General features: G+C 42.7%; 1 protein-coding gene across 1 annotated transcript in view; it reads right to left on the bottom strand.

Annotated features, from left to right (window-relative positions):
* Positions 1 to 12,237: 12,237 nt before the first annotated feature.
* The window catches only part of gja1b (gap junction protein alpha 1b), a 4,663-nt gene continuing 73 nt past the window's right edge, over positions 12,238 to 16,827 (bottom strand). Inside the window, exons 1-2 of the mRNA XM_082505197.1 lie at positions 16,718 to 16,827; positions 12,238 to 15,318 (exon numbers count right to left, since the gene is read on the bottom strand). The exon at positions 16,718 to 16,827 is cut by the window's right edge and continues 73 nt beyond it. Of these exons, the coding sequence (XP_082361323.1) occupies positions 14,136 to 15,302 (1,167 nt within the window). The 5' untranslated portion in view covers positions 15,303 to 15,318; positions 16,718 to 16,827 and the 3' untranslated portion in view covers positions 12,238 to 14,135. The remainder of the gene's footprint in view (positions 15,319 to 16,717) is intronic.

The following is a 16,827-nucleotide window of genomic DNA, read 5'->3' on the forward strand; positions in this document are numbered from 1 at the left end:
GACACCACCTAAGACAATGTGCATAAGGCGTTGGAATGTGGCAGGGGCATTTCGAAGGCCAAAAGGCATGACGGTGTATTGGAGGAAGTGGTCAGGAGTGACAAAAGCAGAAATTTCAGATGCACGCGGAGTGAGGGGAACTTGCCAATAACCCTTTAATAAGTCCAGTTTGGTGACAAACTTTGCGGAGCCAACCCTATCCACACAATCTTCCATGCGGGGAAGAGGGTAGGAGTCGGGTTTGGTCACACTGTTCACTTTTCGAAAATCACTACAAAAACGTGGAGTTTTGTCTTCCTTCGGCACAAGAAGGCATGGGGAACTCCAGGCACTCGAACTAGGGACAGCAAGACCATTTTCCAGCAAGTAGGAAACTTCTTGCTGAAAAAGTGCACGTTTGGTAGGGTTCACACGATAAGCGTGTTGTTTGATCGGAGGGTGGTCACCTACATCTATGTCATGTTCGAGGACAGTAGTGCGAGACGGAGTGTCAGCAAACAGAGATGGGTAAGTATTGATCAGAGAACACACATCGGTCTGGGCGGCCTCATCTAAATGTTTTAGGTGGGAATTCAACTTATCCAATACTTCAGAGTTTCTGAGTCGGGAGCAACCCTCAGCACAAACGAAAGCTAAGCCATCACTTTCTGGGCTATACTGAGACGGAGATGCTGGCACAACTACCGACACGGCAGACAGCGCAGGGGGGGATGAGGATGAGTTTACACCTGCATCACGAACAAAATAAGGCTTCATCAGATTAACATGACACACACGACGCTTTCTCCTACGGTCTGGGGTACCTATAACATAATCTGTGTCACTCAGTTTCTCTTGGACAGTATAGGGCCCACAGAACTTTGCCTGGAGAGAGGATCCAGGAACGGGTAGGAGAGTCAACACTTTGTCACCCACTTCAAATTTTCTCTGCATGGACTTTTTGTCGAATTTCCTTTTCATTTTTTCCTGAGACGCGGAAAGAGCCTCGCGTGCAATTTCGCATGCTTTATGCAGACGCTCCCTAAAACAACTTACGTAATCTAATACGTTCTGCTCGGGGGTAGCTGTGTCGGACAGATATCTCTCTTTAAGCAGCCGCAGGGGACCACGCACTGTGTGTCCAAACACCAGCTCTGCGGGACTGAAACCCGTGGACTCCTGCACACTCTCCCTCACCGCTAGAAGGAGAAGTGGCAGACCTTCGTCCCACTCTCTTCCTGACTCGAGGCAGAACTTCCTCATCATGGCTTTTAAAGTCTGGTGGAAACGCTCAAGCGCACCCTGTGATTCGGGGTGATATGCACTGGATTTTTGATGCTTGATGGATAGCGATTTTAAGACCTGAGCGAATATCTTGGACATGAAGTTAGACCCTTGGTCTGTTTGAACTGATTTAGGCAAACCGAAAAGGGAGAAAAAGTTTACTAATGCTCTGACAATGGCTTTGACTTTGATAGTGCGTAACGGAATAGCCTCGGGGAAGCGTGTGGCGGCGCACATTAAAGTCAAGAGGTACTGATGTCCTGACTTGGTTTTTGGAAGCGGACCTACACAATCGATGATTATGTGCTCAAATGGTTCGCCTAAGGCTGGGATTGGATGCAATGGAGCAGGAGGAATAACCTGGTTGGGTTTTCCGCTGACCTGGCAAACGTGGCAAGAGCGGCAATATTTGGTCACATCAGTCTTCAAACCTGGCCAGAAAAAGTGACGCAGAATACGAAGGTAGGTCTTCCTAATTCCTAAATGTCCAGAGAAACTGTCATGTGCGAGGCTGAGTACTTGGGGTCGGAAATTTTGCGGTACAACCACTTGTTGAAATACGTTCCAGCCAAGATCACTAGAGGAGGGAGGATGCCATTTGCGCATTAACACATCATTTTCAATGCTGTAGACACGGGGATTCTGATCGCTTGAATTTGCGGCAAGTAAACATTTGGCCAAAGTCGGGTCATTCTGTTGCGCATGAATAAAATCTGTTTTGTTTACCTCAAAAGACAGGTCAGGTGTAGCGGGTAGCAGTTTATCAGACACACATTTTTCAGCTTTTTCCACAGGCAGTTCAGCTTTCTCAGGAACAGCTTCAGAACATAGAAAAGAGTCAGACAAGTCAACATCACCATATTTACACTTGTGGGCGCGTGTGACAACACAGGCAGGAAAAACAGAGGGCAGACTGTCAGCAGCAGGCTCGGAAACAAAATCAAAATCATCGACGGGGTTTTCAATTACTTCAGGGATCGGGAAAACTTTCCCATTGGCTAGATCATTCCCCAGAATCATAGTAACCCCCTGCACGGGCAAGCGAGCGCGCACCCCAACTGTTACCGGGCCCGAAACGAGAGGCGACTGTAGGAAGACTCTGTGCAGCGGAGCTCGTAACACACTCATTTTCACTCCCCACACGAGAGCATCAGCACCACAAAACGAGTTACTTGAGAAAGGCAACGCTCTTTCCAAAATGAGAGACTGGGCAGCCCCAGTGTCGCGCAAAATTACAATCGGCACGCGATCCTCCTCTATTCCAGTCAGTGAGGCGAACCCTTGTGAAATGAATGGTCGGTAACTGCTGTCAAGACTGTCATTTCCTGGTTCATCACTGACGGGATTAGGAGTAGCAACCGATTGAACAAAACCAATGCTTTTTGGCTTTTTCCATGTGTGAGTTTGCTCTTTGCGACGGAGCGACGGACAACTGGCAATGAGATGGCCAGTATCATGGCAATAAAAGCATTCTCGGACAGTCATGGGGACCTGATCAGGGCGCGTTTGACGCTTAGGAGAAACCCTCAAACTCCTCGCAGGTTTCGACAACGGGGCACATTCACGGCGCACAGCTGAAAACGCAACGCGATGGGTCAACACAAACTCATCTGCGAGAACAGCAGCTTTAGACAACGAATCCACCTTTTGCTCATTGATATATACAACAACATTCTCTGGAAGACACGTTTTGAATTCCTCCAGCAGGACCAATTCTCTTAGCTGAGCAAAGTCCTTCACTTTACTTGCAGCTAACCACTTATCAAACAAGAGAGTCTTCTCCCTGGCAAACTCTACATGTGTTTGGTTGGCAGATTTTTCACACGACCGAAACCTCTGGCGATATGCCTCTGGAACTAGCTCATAAGCCCTTAAAATAGTGGATTTCACAATTTCATAATCCAGGCTGTCATCAATAGACAAGCTCGCACACACTTCCTGTGCTTTCCCCACCAATTTACACTGCAGCAACAAACTCCACACATCCTTGGGCCATTTCAAAGTGGTTGCGATGCGTTCAAAGGCATTAAAGTAAGAGTCAACCTCACTTTCTCTGAAAGGTGGCACTAAAGCAATTTGCCTGCTTGCATCAAATTGGTCAGAGGAGAACGAATCAGAAGATTTACTCACAACTTTACTCACTGGGGTAGAGGTAACATTGCGCTGCCGGGAAGGATCCAGCTCCATAGCCCTTATGCGGAGATGCATAAGCTCAACTTCTTTGGACTTAGTCGCAAGCTCCACCTCTTTCAGGCGAAGGGCGAGCCCAAGATCCTCCGTAACCAATCCTGTTGATTGTCCGGCTGGGCTAACGTTTGGGATCTGAATGGCAGCAGGAGCCTCCGCCCCTGGCGACACCCGTCCACTGGGAGCTTTTGGGATGGTTGCAGCAGCTTCTGCTCCCACATCCACCACCAAACCTCCAGTCGCCTCAACCGGCCGAGGTTTCGACTCCGCAAATACCCCCTTATCCACCAGCTGAGCTGTCAGGCACTGCTTAATTTCTGCCTTTTTAGCATGTAAAGGCACACTAACATTAAACAAATCTGCCACCAACAACAAATCCGCCTTTGTGCATCGATCCAACTTATCCACGGTGGGTTGTAGTGCAAAATCATCCACATCAAAAGTCATTGTGACTAGATCACCCCCAACACTACAAGAAAACTGCCAACCAAAAACTGCAGACAACCCACAAAATACAATGAGCAAAAAGGATGGCAAAAGAAAAAAAAAAAAAAAAGGACGAGCCCCCACTTTATGTTACGCCCCAGTCTAGGGGTACAGGAACGCAACACAAGTTTGAAAGAATTGCCCCGCCCTGGTCCCCAAAACCATACACAAAGGGAAACCAATTTCTTAGTGAATCGTGATTTATTTTTCTGCACTGCAAAAATGAAGCTCCGGGGTGAACAAAGGCCAAAATAACAAACAAAACAAGCTAAGTCAGGAGGAGGTGTTATCTACAACCCTATGTGAAATCAAATATCAAACAAAAGACAAGCGCTACACCTAACTCCCTAACTGAAATAAACAGGAGAAAACAGTGCAAGGAAAAACAATAAGGCAGCTCACCCCTTCTGTTGCAGTGCTATTTACAATGAAAACTAATGCACACACTATATACAAAACTCCAAAAAAGTCGCACAAAGTCACAGGCACAAAAGTCTCAGGTTTTGGAGGCCAGGGTCAGGTCTGCTGCTGCTGTCAGTGGCTGCCCCGGGACAACTGCTGGTGAGGGATTTGAATGAAGATCACATGGCCAGGGGACCAATCAGCAGCCGTCAGCTCATCCACTCCGGGACCTGCAAAGACTTAAAGGCACAGACAACAACAGCCACCAAAACAGATTATGGACAGGGCCATAACAATGCCTCCCTGTTAACCCTCTCCAGGCAGACGTTGCAGATTTGCAACAGTTAAGACCTAACAACCTGATTACGCCACATACATATTTTATGAGGTTTTTTTTACTCAGAAGTACCACTGCAGGACTTGGTTGTGCATTAGCAACAAAAAACTTAATTCGGGCCTGAGAGGGTTAAAACAAGAATTGAATTTAAAATCCTTCTCCTCACAAGGTCTTAATAATCAGGCCCCATCTTATCTTAAAGAGCTATCATATCATTCCAATAAAGCAGTTTGCTCTCAGACTGCAAGCTTACTTGAGATTCCTAGGGTCTTTAAAAGTAGAAAGGGATGCAGATTCTTTAGCTTTGGTAAACATCTTATACAGCGCTTTTCTACTCTCCCAGAGCAGTCAAAGTGTGTTATACAACATGGCACATTTGCTCATTCACACAACTACTACGCTTTATGTTTGCTTACTTAACATGCAGACTGGGGGAGCCAGGGATCAAACTACTAACCTTCCAATCAGTAGATGACCTGCTCTACCTCCTGAGCAACAGCCACCCTTCTAAGCTTTTAAGCCCCACTTCTATGGAACTAGGCCACAGTTCGGATATCAAAATAAGATCAGAATACTTTACTAATCCCATAGGAAATTATGTGGTCACAGTTGCTCCAAGACATTAAGAACAGTAACTAACTAAACTAAATTACTAAACTAAACTAAACTAAATATCCCAGTATAGGGCAAAATGAAAAGCAATTTGGTTTCGAAAGATTTGCCTGGTACCTTTTATCAGCTTGCTTCTATTTGTGTGAGACTTAATGAACACCACCAAGAACCTCAGCATTTCCCAAGCCTGTCAGTCGAAGTAGGGACCCTGGGGGGGTAAACTCAAGAATGAATCTTCCCTACCTCAGCTAATGAGTCCTGCAACTCAGGAATTGAAAATTACTCTATTCTTCTATGTGCTTTTAATGATTCTGGGGCAAAACAAAACTTTTTGCATATAAATCTGCCTTAAGAGCTTAACATCCCTCTTACATCTTTTTCCTAAGATCTTGCTACAACCAACCATAATACAAAACAAGTCTTGCTTCTGCTCTTGGGTAACCATTGTGAGTACTTAACTCTGTTCATTTTTGATGCCCCCCACACCTGTTGTCCTTGCACACCCCTTGCTTCAAAAACATAATCACTGATTGGTCCAACAATAAATGTCTGGCAGAAGCCCCCATCTGCAAGATCTTCAACCCCCACTTTTGACAGAGCTTTGACAGCATTCTGAGGGAGACTGAGAACATTGAGCCTGAATGGTCTTAACATCCCTCTTACATCTTTTTCCTAAAATCTTGCTACAACCAACCATAATACAAACCCCATCTTGCTTCTGCTCTTGGGTAACTATACCCATCACCATTTTATATAACTATAAAATCACCAATACACGTTCACGCTGCCATATATTGAACACACCTTGATTATCCCCAGATCGTGGCACCTAGTTTTGAACCTTCCCCATCTATCATGATCTTGCTGAAGTTTTTGTAAGAATCTGACTTTCTCTCTCCCTCCACATGAACTGTGACTGTGCAAGAGACCTTCTCCCTGGCACCCCACAACCCAAAACCTGAAAGAGAAGCCATGGAGCTTCTCTTTCAGAAGCACGTTGTGTAGCTCATAAAGCTTCTCTTCATGAGCCATGGCTCATAAATCCATGATTCATAAGCCATGGCTCTTGTGTCCTAACTCAGTTGAAAATAAGGGCTGATCACAAGTGAAGGAATGTGCAGAGCTATTTCAGCTCCACAAACAGCCAATCTGCAGTTTGTGGCAATACCGCAGACCTTGTCAAACGCAAACAAAAGTAAATCATGACACATAATATGATGAGTTTATGATGAGGTGAGCTGAAAAGGAGGAGAGTACAGAAAGAGAAAATATGGAACTGTTGGCAACATGTAGCACTGTTCTTGAATTTTAGAACGTGACTTAATGTCTAGGCAAGGTGTGCGTGTGGTGATGTCTAACCAACGGGAATTCCCCACATCCCCAAAACTACAGAATCCCCTTAGTTCAAATGTACATTTTAAATAAGTTATGAAATAAATACATGCTGGAATAAATAGTTGCATGTGTTTAGCTTGGAGTAATATGTGTGTCACAATGTGTGTCACAAATGTGAGGGTAACCTAACCTGCTGGCTCACTGAGCAAGGGGCCAGGTGTCAGCTGGGATGTGCAACAGAGGTCACTTCTGACTGCTACTTTGGCATTTTTGGTATTGAGTCCTGGTTCATTAGAAAGGGATTAAATGGGCTTAACCCTGCTGGAAATGCCAAATCTGTGCAAAATAACCGGACACTTCCAGGCAAGGTGTATGTCCAATATAAAGAAAAGCACACATGAGCGGGGTGGCTATCCGACTGTCATGGTGACTATGTTGGACTTGGACTGCACACAGACCCTGGTCCACCAAACCCTTGTTCGGGCAGGGGCATTGTTGGAGGCAGAGTGGGTGGAGGTCAGGTGTGTGCCTTGGGTCATACACAAATGTCCCATAGTGTCGCTATAAAATATAAATAAAATATAAGGGTAGAATATATAGAGTCAAGGCAGCAGTTAGCTCGCACCTGACACATTAATTCTGGGGACAGACTGGCTGGGATTTCATAACCTGTTGGGGTAATATGTGGGGATGTTTTTGTGACCAATTGTGCAGTGTAGTGTCTGTGTTGCACTCAGTGGGGAGACGAGGTTGTCCAACCTTGACTCTGTGGAGGAGACAGCAGGGCCTTCTTGCGAGGCCCTGCCACCTCTAGCAATTTACTCTAAAGGAAATTTCCCACTAGAGCAATTTTGTGATGAAAAAGAGATACTGATTTGACCAGGGGACATTGTTCAGGTTTCACACACTAAAAGAAATGTACAAATTACTGGGCATTAAATCTTTTTAGACCAGTGACTACCACCCTCAGACTGAAGGGTTGCTGGAGCAGCTGAATAAGACTTTAAAATTCATAATTCGTACGTTAATTAACACAGACGGACGCAATTGGAACTGCTAATTAGATCCTACGTTGTTTGCAGTGTGGGAGGTTCCTCAGGCCACCATGGGATTTTCGCCCACCGAGTGACCGTTCAGCCGGAAGTCACAGGGGATGTTGGACCTAATTAAAGGAAACTGGAAGAAAGCTCCAAGCCCAGCTAAAAATGAAATTCAGTGCCTCCTGGACCTGAGAGCAAACCTGCACATGTTGGAGAGGTTGTCACAAGAGAATGTGCTCCAGGCCGAGGAACATCTGAACATCTGCACTGTGGTGCGGCCACAAGGTGGTTGGTGCCTGTCATGGTGGTAACCCCCGAAACAAATGGTGGACACCAGAGGTGAAGGAAGCCAGTAGGCTGAAGAATGACAGGTACTGACAGGCCAAGTGGAATGCGGATCGGACAGTGGCTAAGGCCAAAACTTGAGAGTGAGAGGAGTTTAGAGAGGCCAAGGGAAAAGACTTTCAGACTGCCTCAAAGACATTTTGGCAAACCGTCGGGCAACTTGGGAGGGGGAAGTGGCGTTCTACCTGTACTGTGTATAGTGCAGGTGGAGCGCTGCTGACTTCGACTGAGGACCTCCTTAATCCCACTGGCACGTCTTCCGTGGTGGAAGCAGGGTCTGGGGACAAGGGGGATGACTCACCTAACTCTCGGGGTGAGGTCACTGAGGCAATTGGATGGATGTTGTAGGAATGTCTTGGTTGACACAACTCTACAATGTTGTGTTGAGATCAGAGGCAGTGCCTCTGGATTGGCAGACCGGGGTGGTGGCTCCTATCTTAAAGGGGGACTTGGGGGTGTGTTCCAACTATGGGGGAACACACTCCTCAGTCTCCCTGGGAAGGTCTATAGCAGAGTGCTGGAAAGGAGAGTGCATCTGTGAGTCGAACCTCGGATACAGGAGGAACAATGCAGTTTTCGTCCTGGTCATGGAACACTGGATCAGCTCTTTATCCTTTCAAGGCTACTTGAAGGTGCATAGGAGTTTGCCAAACCAGTCAACATGTGTTTTGGACATGTATAAGGCATGTGACCGTGTGCCTCAGAGTGTCCTGTGAGAGGTGCTTCAGGAGTATAGGGTGTCTGGGCCCTTGCTACGGGCAATTCAAACCATATACAACCTTTGCAAGAGCTTGGTCCGCATACCCTGCAATTAGTCAGATTCATTTTCAGTGGGTGATGAACTAGGTCAAGGCTGCCATTTGTTCCCGATTTTGTTTAGAATTTTTATGGACGGAATTTAGGAGTAGCCAAGTGGTGGAAGGCTTTCACTTGGGTGGTCTCAGAATCTCAACTCTGCTTTTTGTAGATGATGTGGTTCTATTGGCTTCATCTAGTGATGGCCTCCAGCTCACACTGGAACAGTTTGCAGCCAAGTGTGAAGTGGTCGGAATGAGAATCAGCACCTCCATCGTCCTCAGCCGCAAACGGATGGAGTGCCCATTCCAGGTCAAGGACGAGTTCCTGCTTTAAATGGAGGAGATTAATTATCTCGGGTTCTTGTTCACTAGTGACGGGAGAAGGGAGCAGAAGATCAATAGATCAATAGATGGATTGGGGCTGTGGCCACAGTGATGCAGACGCTGCACCGGTCCGTCGTGGTGAAGAGAGAGCTGAGTGTGAGAGCTCTTCATTTTCCAGTCAATTTACATCCCCACCCTCACCTGTGGTCACAAGGTGTGGGCCGTGACTGAAAGAACAAGATCGCAGATACAAGCGGCGGAAATGAGCCTCCTCCAAAGGGTGGCTGGCCTCTCCCTTAGAAACAAGGTGAGGAGTCCAGTCACCCAGGAGGGGCTCAGAGCAGAGTTGCTGCTCCTCCACATCGAAAGGAGCCAGTTGAGGTGGTTTGGGCATCTGTCAAGGATGTCTCCTGGGCGCCTCCTGGGTGAGGTGAGGAGGAGGACTCAGGGCAGACCCAGGACATGCTGTAAGGACTATATCTCTCTGCTGGCATGGGAACACATGGGAACCGGTGTTTCCACGGACAAGCTGAAGGAGGTCATCATCGGTGTCTGTAATAAAGCAACAACACATGTACCAAGCTGAGTATCTAATAAAGTGGCAACATGAGTATCTGAACAGATATGATTACGATTAAGTGCACTGCATTCTCTGTTGTGGCTATGGGTTGTTTATAACTCCTGAAGGTCTGTCTAATAATTTGACAATAAATTTTAAGTATGCTGGTGTTAGATTTGTTGAAACTGACTGTGTGATTTGCTGTTATTTGCTAATTTCTGAGGCAGGATTGACGGACTGGTGATAGAGAAAGTGATTTTTTTAGAGCATAATATATTATTTCGGGGATTCCCTTCTATTACATAATGAACCTTATAGAATAATGTTGTTGTATTATGGAAGTTGGGCGTTTGCCATTTGTAGTGAGACTAGTTCTTAAACAGCACTTTTCTACTTTACCTAAGCACTTACATGCCTCATTCACACAAGCACTTTTTCCAAAGCGTTCCAGCAAACATTCTCTCTGATGTTAAAACTGAGAGTGGACCACTATTATTCCATTAGTCTTTTTGTTAACTTTGATGTGTGTGTGTTTTTTTAAGGTGTAACATACAGACAAGACTGTGAGAAATTTTGTGGAGGCACCCAGTGAAAAGTTTTTAGATAAGTATACTCAAGACTATCTGTTAAACAACTGCTCAGAATTATAAAATAGGTTTTGGGAATAAAGTCTTAAAAGAATGTGTGAAAGTACATTGTAAAAGTATTTTAATAATAATTAAATGTGTTGTGTGAGGCTTTAGATATTGCTTCTTCCTCAAGGACACTGAGGACTTACCATCGTTAAGCCCTGGAGTTTTGTTTTGTGACTTTTTTTGAAGAAACTGGAATTGGAAAAAATAAAAGAAGCTTTGGAAAAGGAAAATCTAAAACCAGTAAAAACCAGAGGTGGAGTTTAGTTAAAGAAGGCATGCTGAATGATGGTGTTGTGCACATGGACGTTGGGCATTAAGTGTCTGGTATCTGATTTTCTGCATAACTTGTAGTTGTTCCCTAAATTTAATAAGAGCGATTCAGAGAGTTTTTTTTCAGTGTTTGAATGTTTGGCTGTGGCTCTGTTGCACTGGAGTTTTTACCAGCAATACACAAGGAGGTTATTCTTCTTTGAGCAACACAGACTGTTTTAATCTGCTGTTCTGAAGTAGTACTAGATGAAAGTAGCCATGTGACAGATTTTCAGGTGAGACAGAATTGGCTGTAGCAGAGGAATGCTCAGATTTTGCTCAGTTCAGGTAAAAATTTGTACATTTTGTCAAAAGTGAAGAAAAATGGTTCTGGCTCAGAAGGCTAAAGGAAAGAATAAAAAGTTCAGCATACCACTGACCCCATCACAAGACACACACACACACACACACACACACACTTACACTTCTTTGTCTTTTTAACTTGAGTCACATGTGGTCTTCAAGCTGCACCTTAGCTCTCTGCACACATGTGGTTTGATTTAGTGCTGTGGAAAGATTAAATGGGAAAGTTGGAAATGTGAAAAAGAGCCATGTCCTTCCTATTATGAAATTTAACTCAATTTGTCAGAAACCAAAGGTACCCTTTAAAAATAACTACCTCTGGAGCCAAACAACTCTCATGGATCTGGATTATGACTTGGTTTAAGAGGTGATCAGAAAGTGTTGAAAGCATTAAGTGTAGACTATTCTACAAATGCCATCACAGTGACGTTATAAAACATCTAATCTTAAAATTGAAAATGTATGTCTGTTTATATTTGGTAGCGCAAGTCACATGTCACATTCTTTGTAATCTTGCCTCTGTACACCACAAAAGTGGATTTTAAATGAAACAATCAAGATGTATGTGAAGTGAAGATTTTGATCTATAATTCAAGGAGTTAAATTTTTATGCATAGTAATACATTTTAGCAATATATAATTCACCAAACAAGTGAAACAAACTACAAAAAACATAAGCATATATCCATCCATCCATTCGCTTCCGCTTATCCTTTTCAGGGTCGCGGGGGCGCTGGAGCCTATCTCAGCTGTCAGCTGAGGCGGGGCACATTTTTTTATTCAAAAATAATAATTCAAGAACTTTAGCTAAGGAAAAAATATTAATTTTACTTGGCAAACCTTTTGACAGCTCTAGCAATAAGAGCTGTCAAAAATATAAATTAGTCACACTGTCTGACAATTGACCTGCTCATCTCCAGCTACATGCAGGACTTGCAATTGGCAAGTGTTATTTCTCTTTAAGCTTGTAAAACAAAAAATAAAGATAGAAAAAACTGAAATCTAACTTACCATAAAAGTAAACTGTAATGACATGTTGTACAATAAAGGGCTATTCTATACATGTCTAAATATGTCTGTTCTAAAAATGTTAAAGATGAAAAATATTTTTTGTAGAATAAACCTTGACTAACATAACATTAATCAACACCAAAAATTTTATGTGAGGTAAATAAGTATTTTTGAAAACATCTTAACATAGATGACATAATGTACTTTAACAGTTCTTTATTGGCAGGTGTTTAGTTCTAACAACAGCAATGGCTAATAATGGCCACATATTAAAAAAAAAATCAATCACTGCTTAAGAAAGAAAAATGTTTATTGGTTAAAGAAGTATTTAAAAACGTTTTATTTTACCGTCATATACTCACACTTTACAGCAGTGGACCCCACACATGAGCATTGTCTGAATACTTGCAAGCAGTAATTATTGCTTCTCTTCTGTCATTGAACAACATTACTGTACCTCACCGAGATATTTGGTGATTAAAAGTCTGATGTTATTGATTATAATAATGTCTGTGTTATAAAATAAATTAGTAACATGTTCATCATGTCATCAGAAAACCACATACTATGTGTATCATAATGCTTCTCAGTCTCCCATGTCTCAGTGCAACTCCTATTGTAGCCAAAATATCAGTTACATATGCAAATACTCCAAAACAATGACCAACTGGCAATTGAAGCAAAATCGCAGTAAAAGACATTCAAATTGAGATTTATCTTAGTGTTTGGTAGTTGTGGAGCTACACTGGCATATCTTTATTAGAAATGACTAAATATTAGTCCGCATCTATAAGCAGTCTTCTACAAACTCACATTTTGATTGCGACACAGTTAGCTTGATTTACATTCCTAAATATCTACTTCTCAAGCAGCAAATTAAATTGAGCTACACTAAGTTTGAAAAACAAAAAAAAAATCGAATATGTAAAATGCAGAAAATCATTCGAGTGTCTTTGTTTCTCACAATAGGTTAAAAAAAAGGAACACATTTCAGCAAATGACTGACAGTAATAAAGCCTTTCTTAATAGAACAAACATATTTTGCTGAGTGACAGCAGCTTGCTACCATCATCCCTGCCACCCCTGTGCACACTTCAAAACATGATAAAAGCACTAAAACCTTACACTACACAAATTCAAAGTTTATCAGATAATAAACAATATTATCTGACATATTACCTGATAATAAACGGCAATAAACAGTTTGTGGGGGACTTGTTTGCTTTACTGAGTAGTAGTCAATTTTCTGTCTTAGTGGTAGTTCTCCTAAAGATCCTGGCAATAAATATTAATTTACAAAACATATAAACCCTTTACTGTTAGTCACTGTCAAAGAATTAACCAAGTTATTTATACAACAGCATTGAGCAATAACTTTGTGTTGTGACTAGGGCAACTGACAAATTAGAAGAAATCAACACATCTTTGGGTGAATGAAAATGAGAATGAAAGTAAAGAAACTGAACCAAACTGCACTGATTGGTTGTGGTACCACACTTCATAACTGCACTACAAAACTCAATTTTAAACAGTGTGTTTTTGTTATCCCAAATTCTCTGTTGCATGACATTTATATCATTTGACAACATTAGGAAATTTAGATGCACAGGTATGAAGATTTGTGGCTCGCTGTCGTTTATCAGACAAATACAGTGTTCACTGATCTCGACTAAACATAAATGAAACTGAGTGTGTAGTAGCCACTTTACAAAACATTAATGCTGCAAAGCTACTAATGCTTCATACTATCGTATTTCATGAAAAAGGACATCATCAACTGGAAAAACATGAGGAACATTGAAAGAAACAAAAACAGTAAATCTTTTATGTAATATCAGTAAATTGAAACCAAAGCTGTCAACTTATGGGGCTGTGTTCTTGAACAGATTATTAATGTTGGTTGTGTTATACTCTTTCAAATCCCAATTCGTGTGGCTACAATATTCTCTTGAGGCTGGGTTAAAAGCACTAAAAAGTAAAACTCAGTCAGAAAATACTTGTACCTTTGATATTATTACATAATGGTTTTAATGTTTCTTGAACTGACTAAAAGTCTCTATATTGAAGACGGTGATTGAGATTAGTCACACCTCTCAAATAAACCTATGTGATAAAGTGTTTCCTGATGTTTCTGGCTTCAACCAGAAATTCTGTCAGCCAGAGAGAGGTGGAAAGAGACGAAACCGTGTTTTAAACATCCAGGTCATCTGGCCTGGCTCGGCTGCTCATTCTGCTGCTGGCCCTGCTACAAGGCCTGGCATCCATCAACCCTATCGGCTGCAGCTCGTGTCCTGCTGAGGAAGACAGTTTCTTATGCTCGTGGGTATCATCTGGGAAATCAAAGGCTTGTGCGTGGGAGTTTGAAATAGTGCTTCCTCCACCAGTCTGTCCAAGACGGTTCTGTTCTGTAGAGTAGTTAGCCCAGTTCTGCTCGTTGGCCTGCTTATTATAATTACGGCACGAGCCAGTTCCCCGCTCCCCTGTGGCAAGCTTGTAGCCAGGGGGGGACATTGGTGAGAGTGGGGCAGTTGGGGATGAGCAGCCATTATAGTAGGCATACTTCGTAGTAGAGAGTTCTTTAGGGGTAGGGCTTAAGGTGCCTCCGCTGGGGTAGAGTGTGGGTTGTTGTTTGCCTTTTACACGATCTTTGATCCTCTTAAAGAACACATAGAAAAGTTCAATGACATTGAGCAGCAATGACACCAGTGAGACCACCAACATGAAAATAATGAATACGGTCTTCTCTGTGGGACGAGACAAGAAACAGTCCACTCGGTGTGGACATGGGTTCCTCTCACAGGTGTAGACTGCACTCAGACTGAACCCATATATGTACCACTGAATAACCAGGAAGCCCACTTCAAACATAGACTTGAAAAAAATGCTCACTATATAGGTTCTAAGGAGGGCTCCTTTCATCTTGACTTTGCCATGTTCCTCAATACCATACTTTAGCTTTTTCATCTCAATTTTCTTTAAAGGTATGTCGACGTCACCTCCGTCATTTTGCACAGCTTTGAGATCCTCTTCTTTCCTGTTGAGTTTCTGCTCTTTCCTGTTCAGATAGAAGACATGAGCCAGGTATAGAAGTGTAGGTGTCGACACAAAAATAATCTGGAGAACCCAGAAGCGAACGTGGGAAATGGGGAAGGATTTATCGTAACAGACATTTTCACACCCAGGCTGCTGGGTGTTACACTTGAAGGCTGACTGCTCATCTCCCCAGGCCGATTCGACTGCAGTACCGAGCACCAGGATCCTGAATATGAAGAGCACCGACAGCCAGACCTTCCCACCAGCAGTAGAGTAAGCCTGAACTTTGTCCAGCAGACGACCCAGAGCACTCCAGTCACCCATGTTCAGGGAGTATTAGCTAGTGCGAAAAAAGAACAATGTTGAAGTGGTTGCAGTGTACAAACTGTGTTACACAAACAGTTATCAAAGTTAGGAGCAGGAACCCTGTTTTTAGGAAAGATCCCTAAGATTCTTGCCATTAGCTTTATTTTGGGTTATTTTTTCCACAACTATCCAAAAAACTAAATTGCGCTGAATAATACAAAGTCTGATGTCTCATCAGTACTCAAAATAATTTGGTATATTCAGTTTAATGTCGCCTTTGAAAGAGGTCATACTATTTTAAGACGTCACGGAATCGTTTTCAGCAGGCACACCAAAAAGTAGACTGTACTGTTAATTATACTACCAAATGATAAATCACATGCTTGTAACACATAATACACACACATTAAGACATGTTACTTCAGAGAGCAATGGCAGCGTTGGATATATGTTTGTAAGGCAACTTTTGCGGGGAAGTGTGAAACAGCAGCCTAATCCCCATGGTGCCTGTAGTAAGTAAGTAACTGCATGTGATCTCACTTATACATGTAAATGGTAAATGCACTGGTGCTTTCTATCTAATATTACACACATTCACACTCCAGTGGACATGTCTCACGCAGACTAGTGCAGCCAGGAGTTGAACCACCAGTCTTCAAATTAGTAGATGACCTGTTCTGTCTCCTTAGCTGACAAGTTATACACAATGCAATGTATTTCTGTGAACATTAATTGGAAATGTGAAAATTAACTTTAGTTTGGGAGTGTTTGGCCTTTATATTTAAATATAAGAATTGCGAAATTTGAGCTACTAAGAATTTAAGATAAATTAAGCTTTCATTGGTATTAGATAGGGAACACATCCCGCCACTTTCCACATGAATGAGTTTGTTTGAGTGAAATGATCAAGACAAAGCAGAACAATGGACTCCAACACAATGACCTACTCAGCAAACCACTCAAAAGTACTAAGAGTACTATGGTTTTCATTGAAAAGAAACAATGTTCAAGGGAAAAGAGAGTGAGCCCTAACTCTGAGTTTCCTGACTTCAGTGGCTTTTAAGCAAAGCAATAAATGCTACAAGAGAGGCAGAGAATTTGAAATATAAAAAGAACTTTCATTAAATTAAAATCGAAAAGAGGTCATTGGCCCACTACATAAATAAAAAATCGAGATAGTAAAAACACACAAATAAATAAATAAATCTGGCTTTTATCAGCCATTGCTCCTTGTAGATGTAAACCAGGTTGTAAAAACGAAAAAAGCTGACAAAGCATTCACCTTGGAGAAAGGGATACTCAAAGTTTCTAAGACAAGACGCATGTGGTCTAGAGCGCACCGGAGTTTATCCGAATATTTCTAAGAGCAACAGGCGGACAGCGTTTTCCTTCGGACGCGTTTTTTTTTTAAAGCCAAACTTTCTTGTACTTACCTGGAAAGTTACAGAGACAAAAAAGGTGGCCCGTTCCCCGCCACTTGGCAAAGTTAAAATCCAAGTTTGGCATCAGTAGGAAAACTGAGTCGAACTTGTCAAACTTCCCT

Source organism: Aulonocara stuartgranti (genome assembly GCF_965226115.1).
Source record: "Aulonocara stuartgranti genome assembly, chromosome: 15".
In the NCBI taxonomy this organism is placed as follows: Eukaryota; Metazoa; Chordata; class Actinopteri; order Cichliformes; family Cichlidae; genus Aulonocara; species Aulonocara stuartgranti.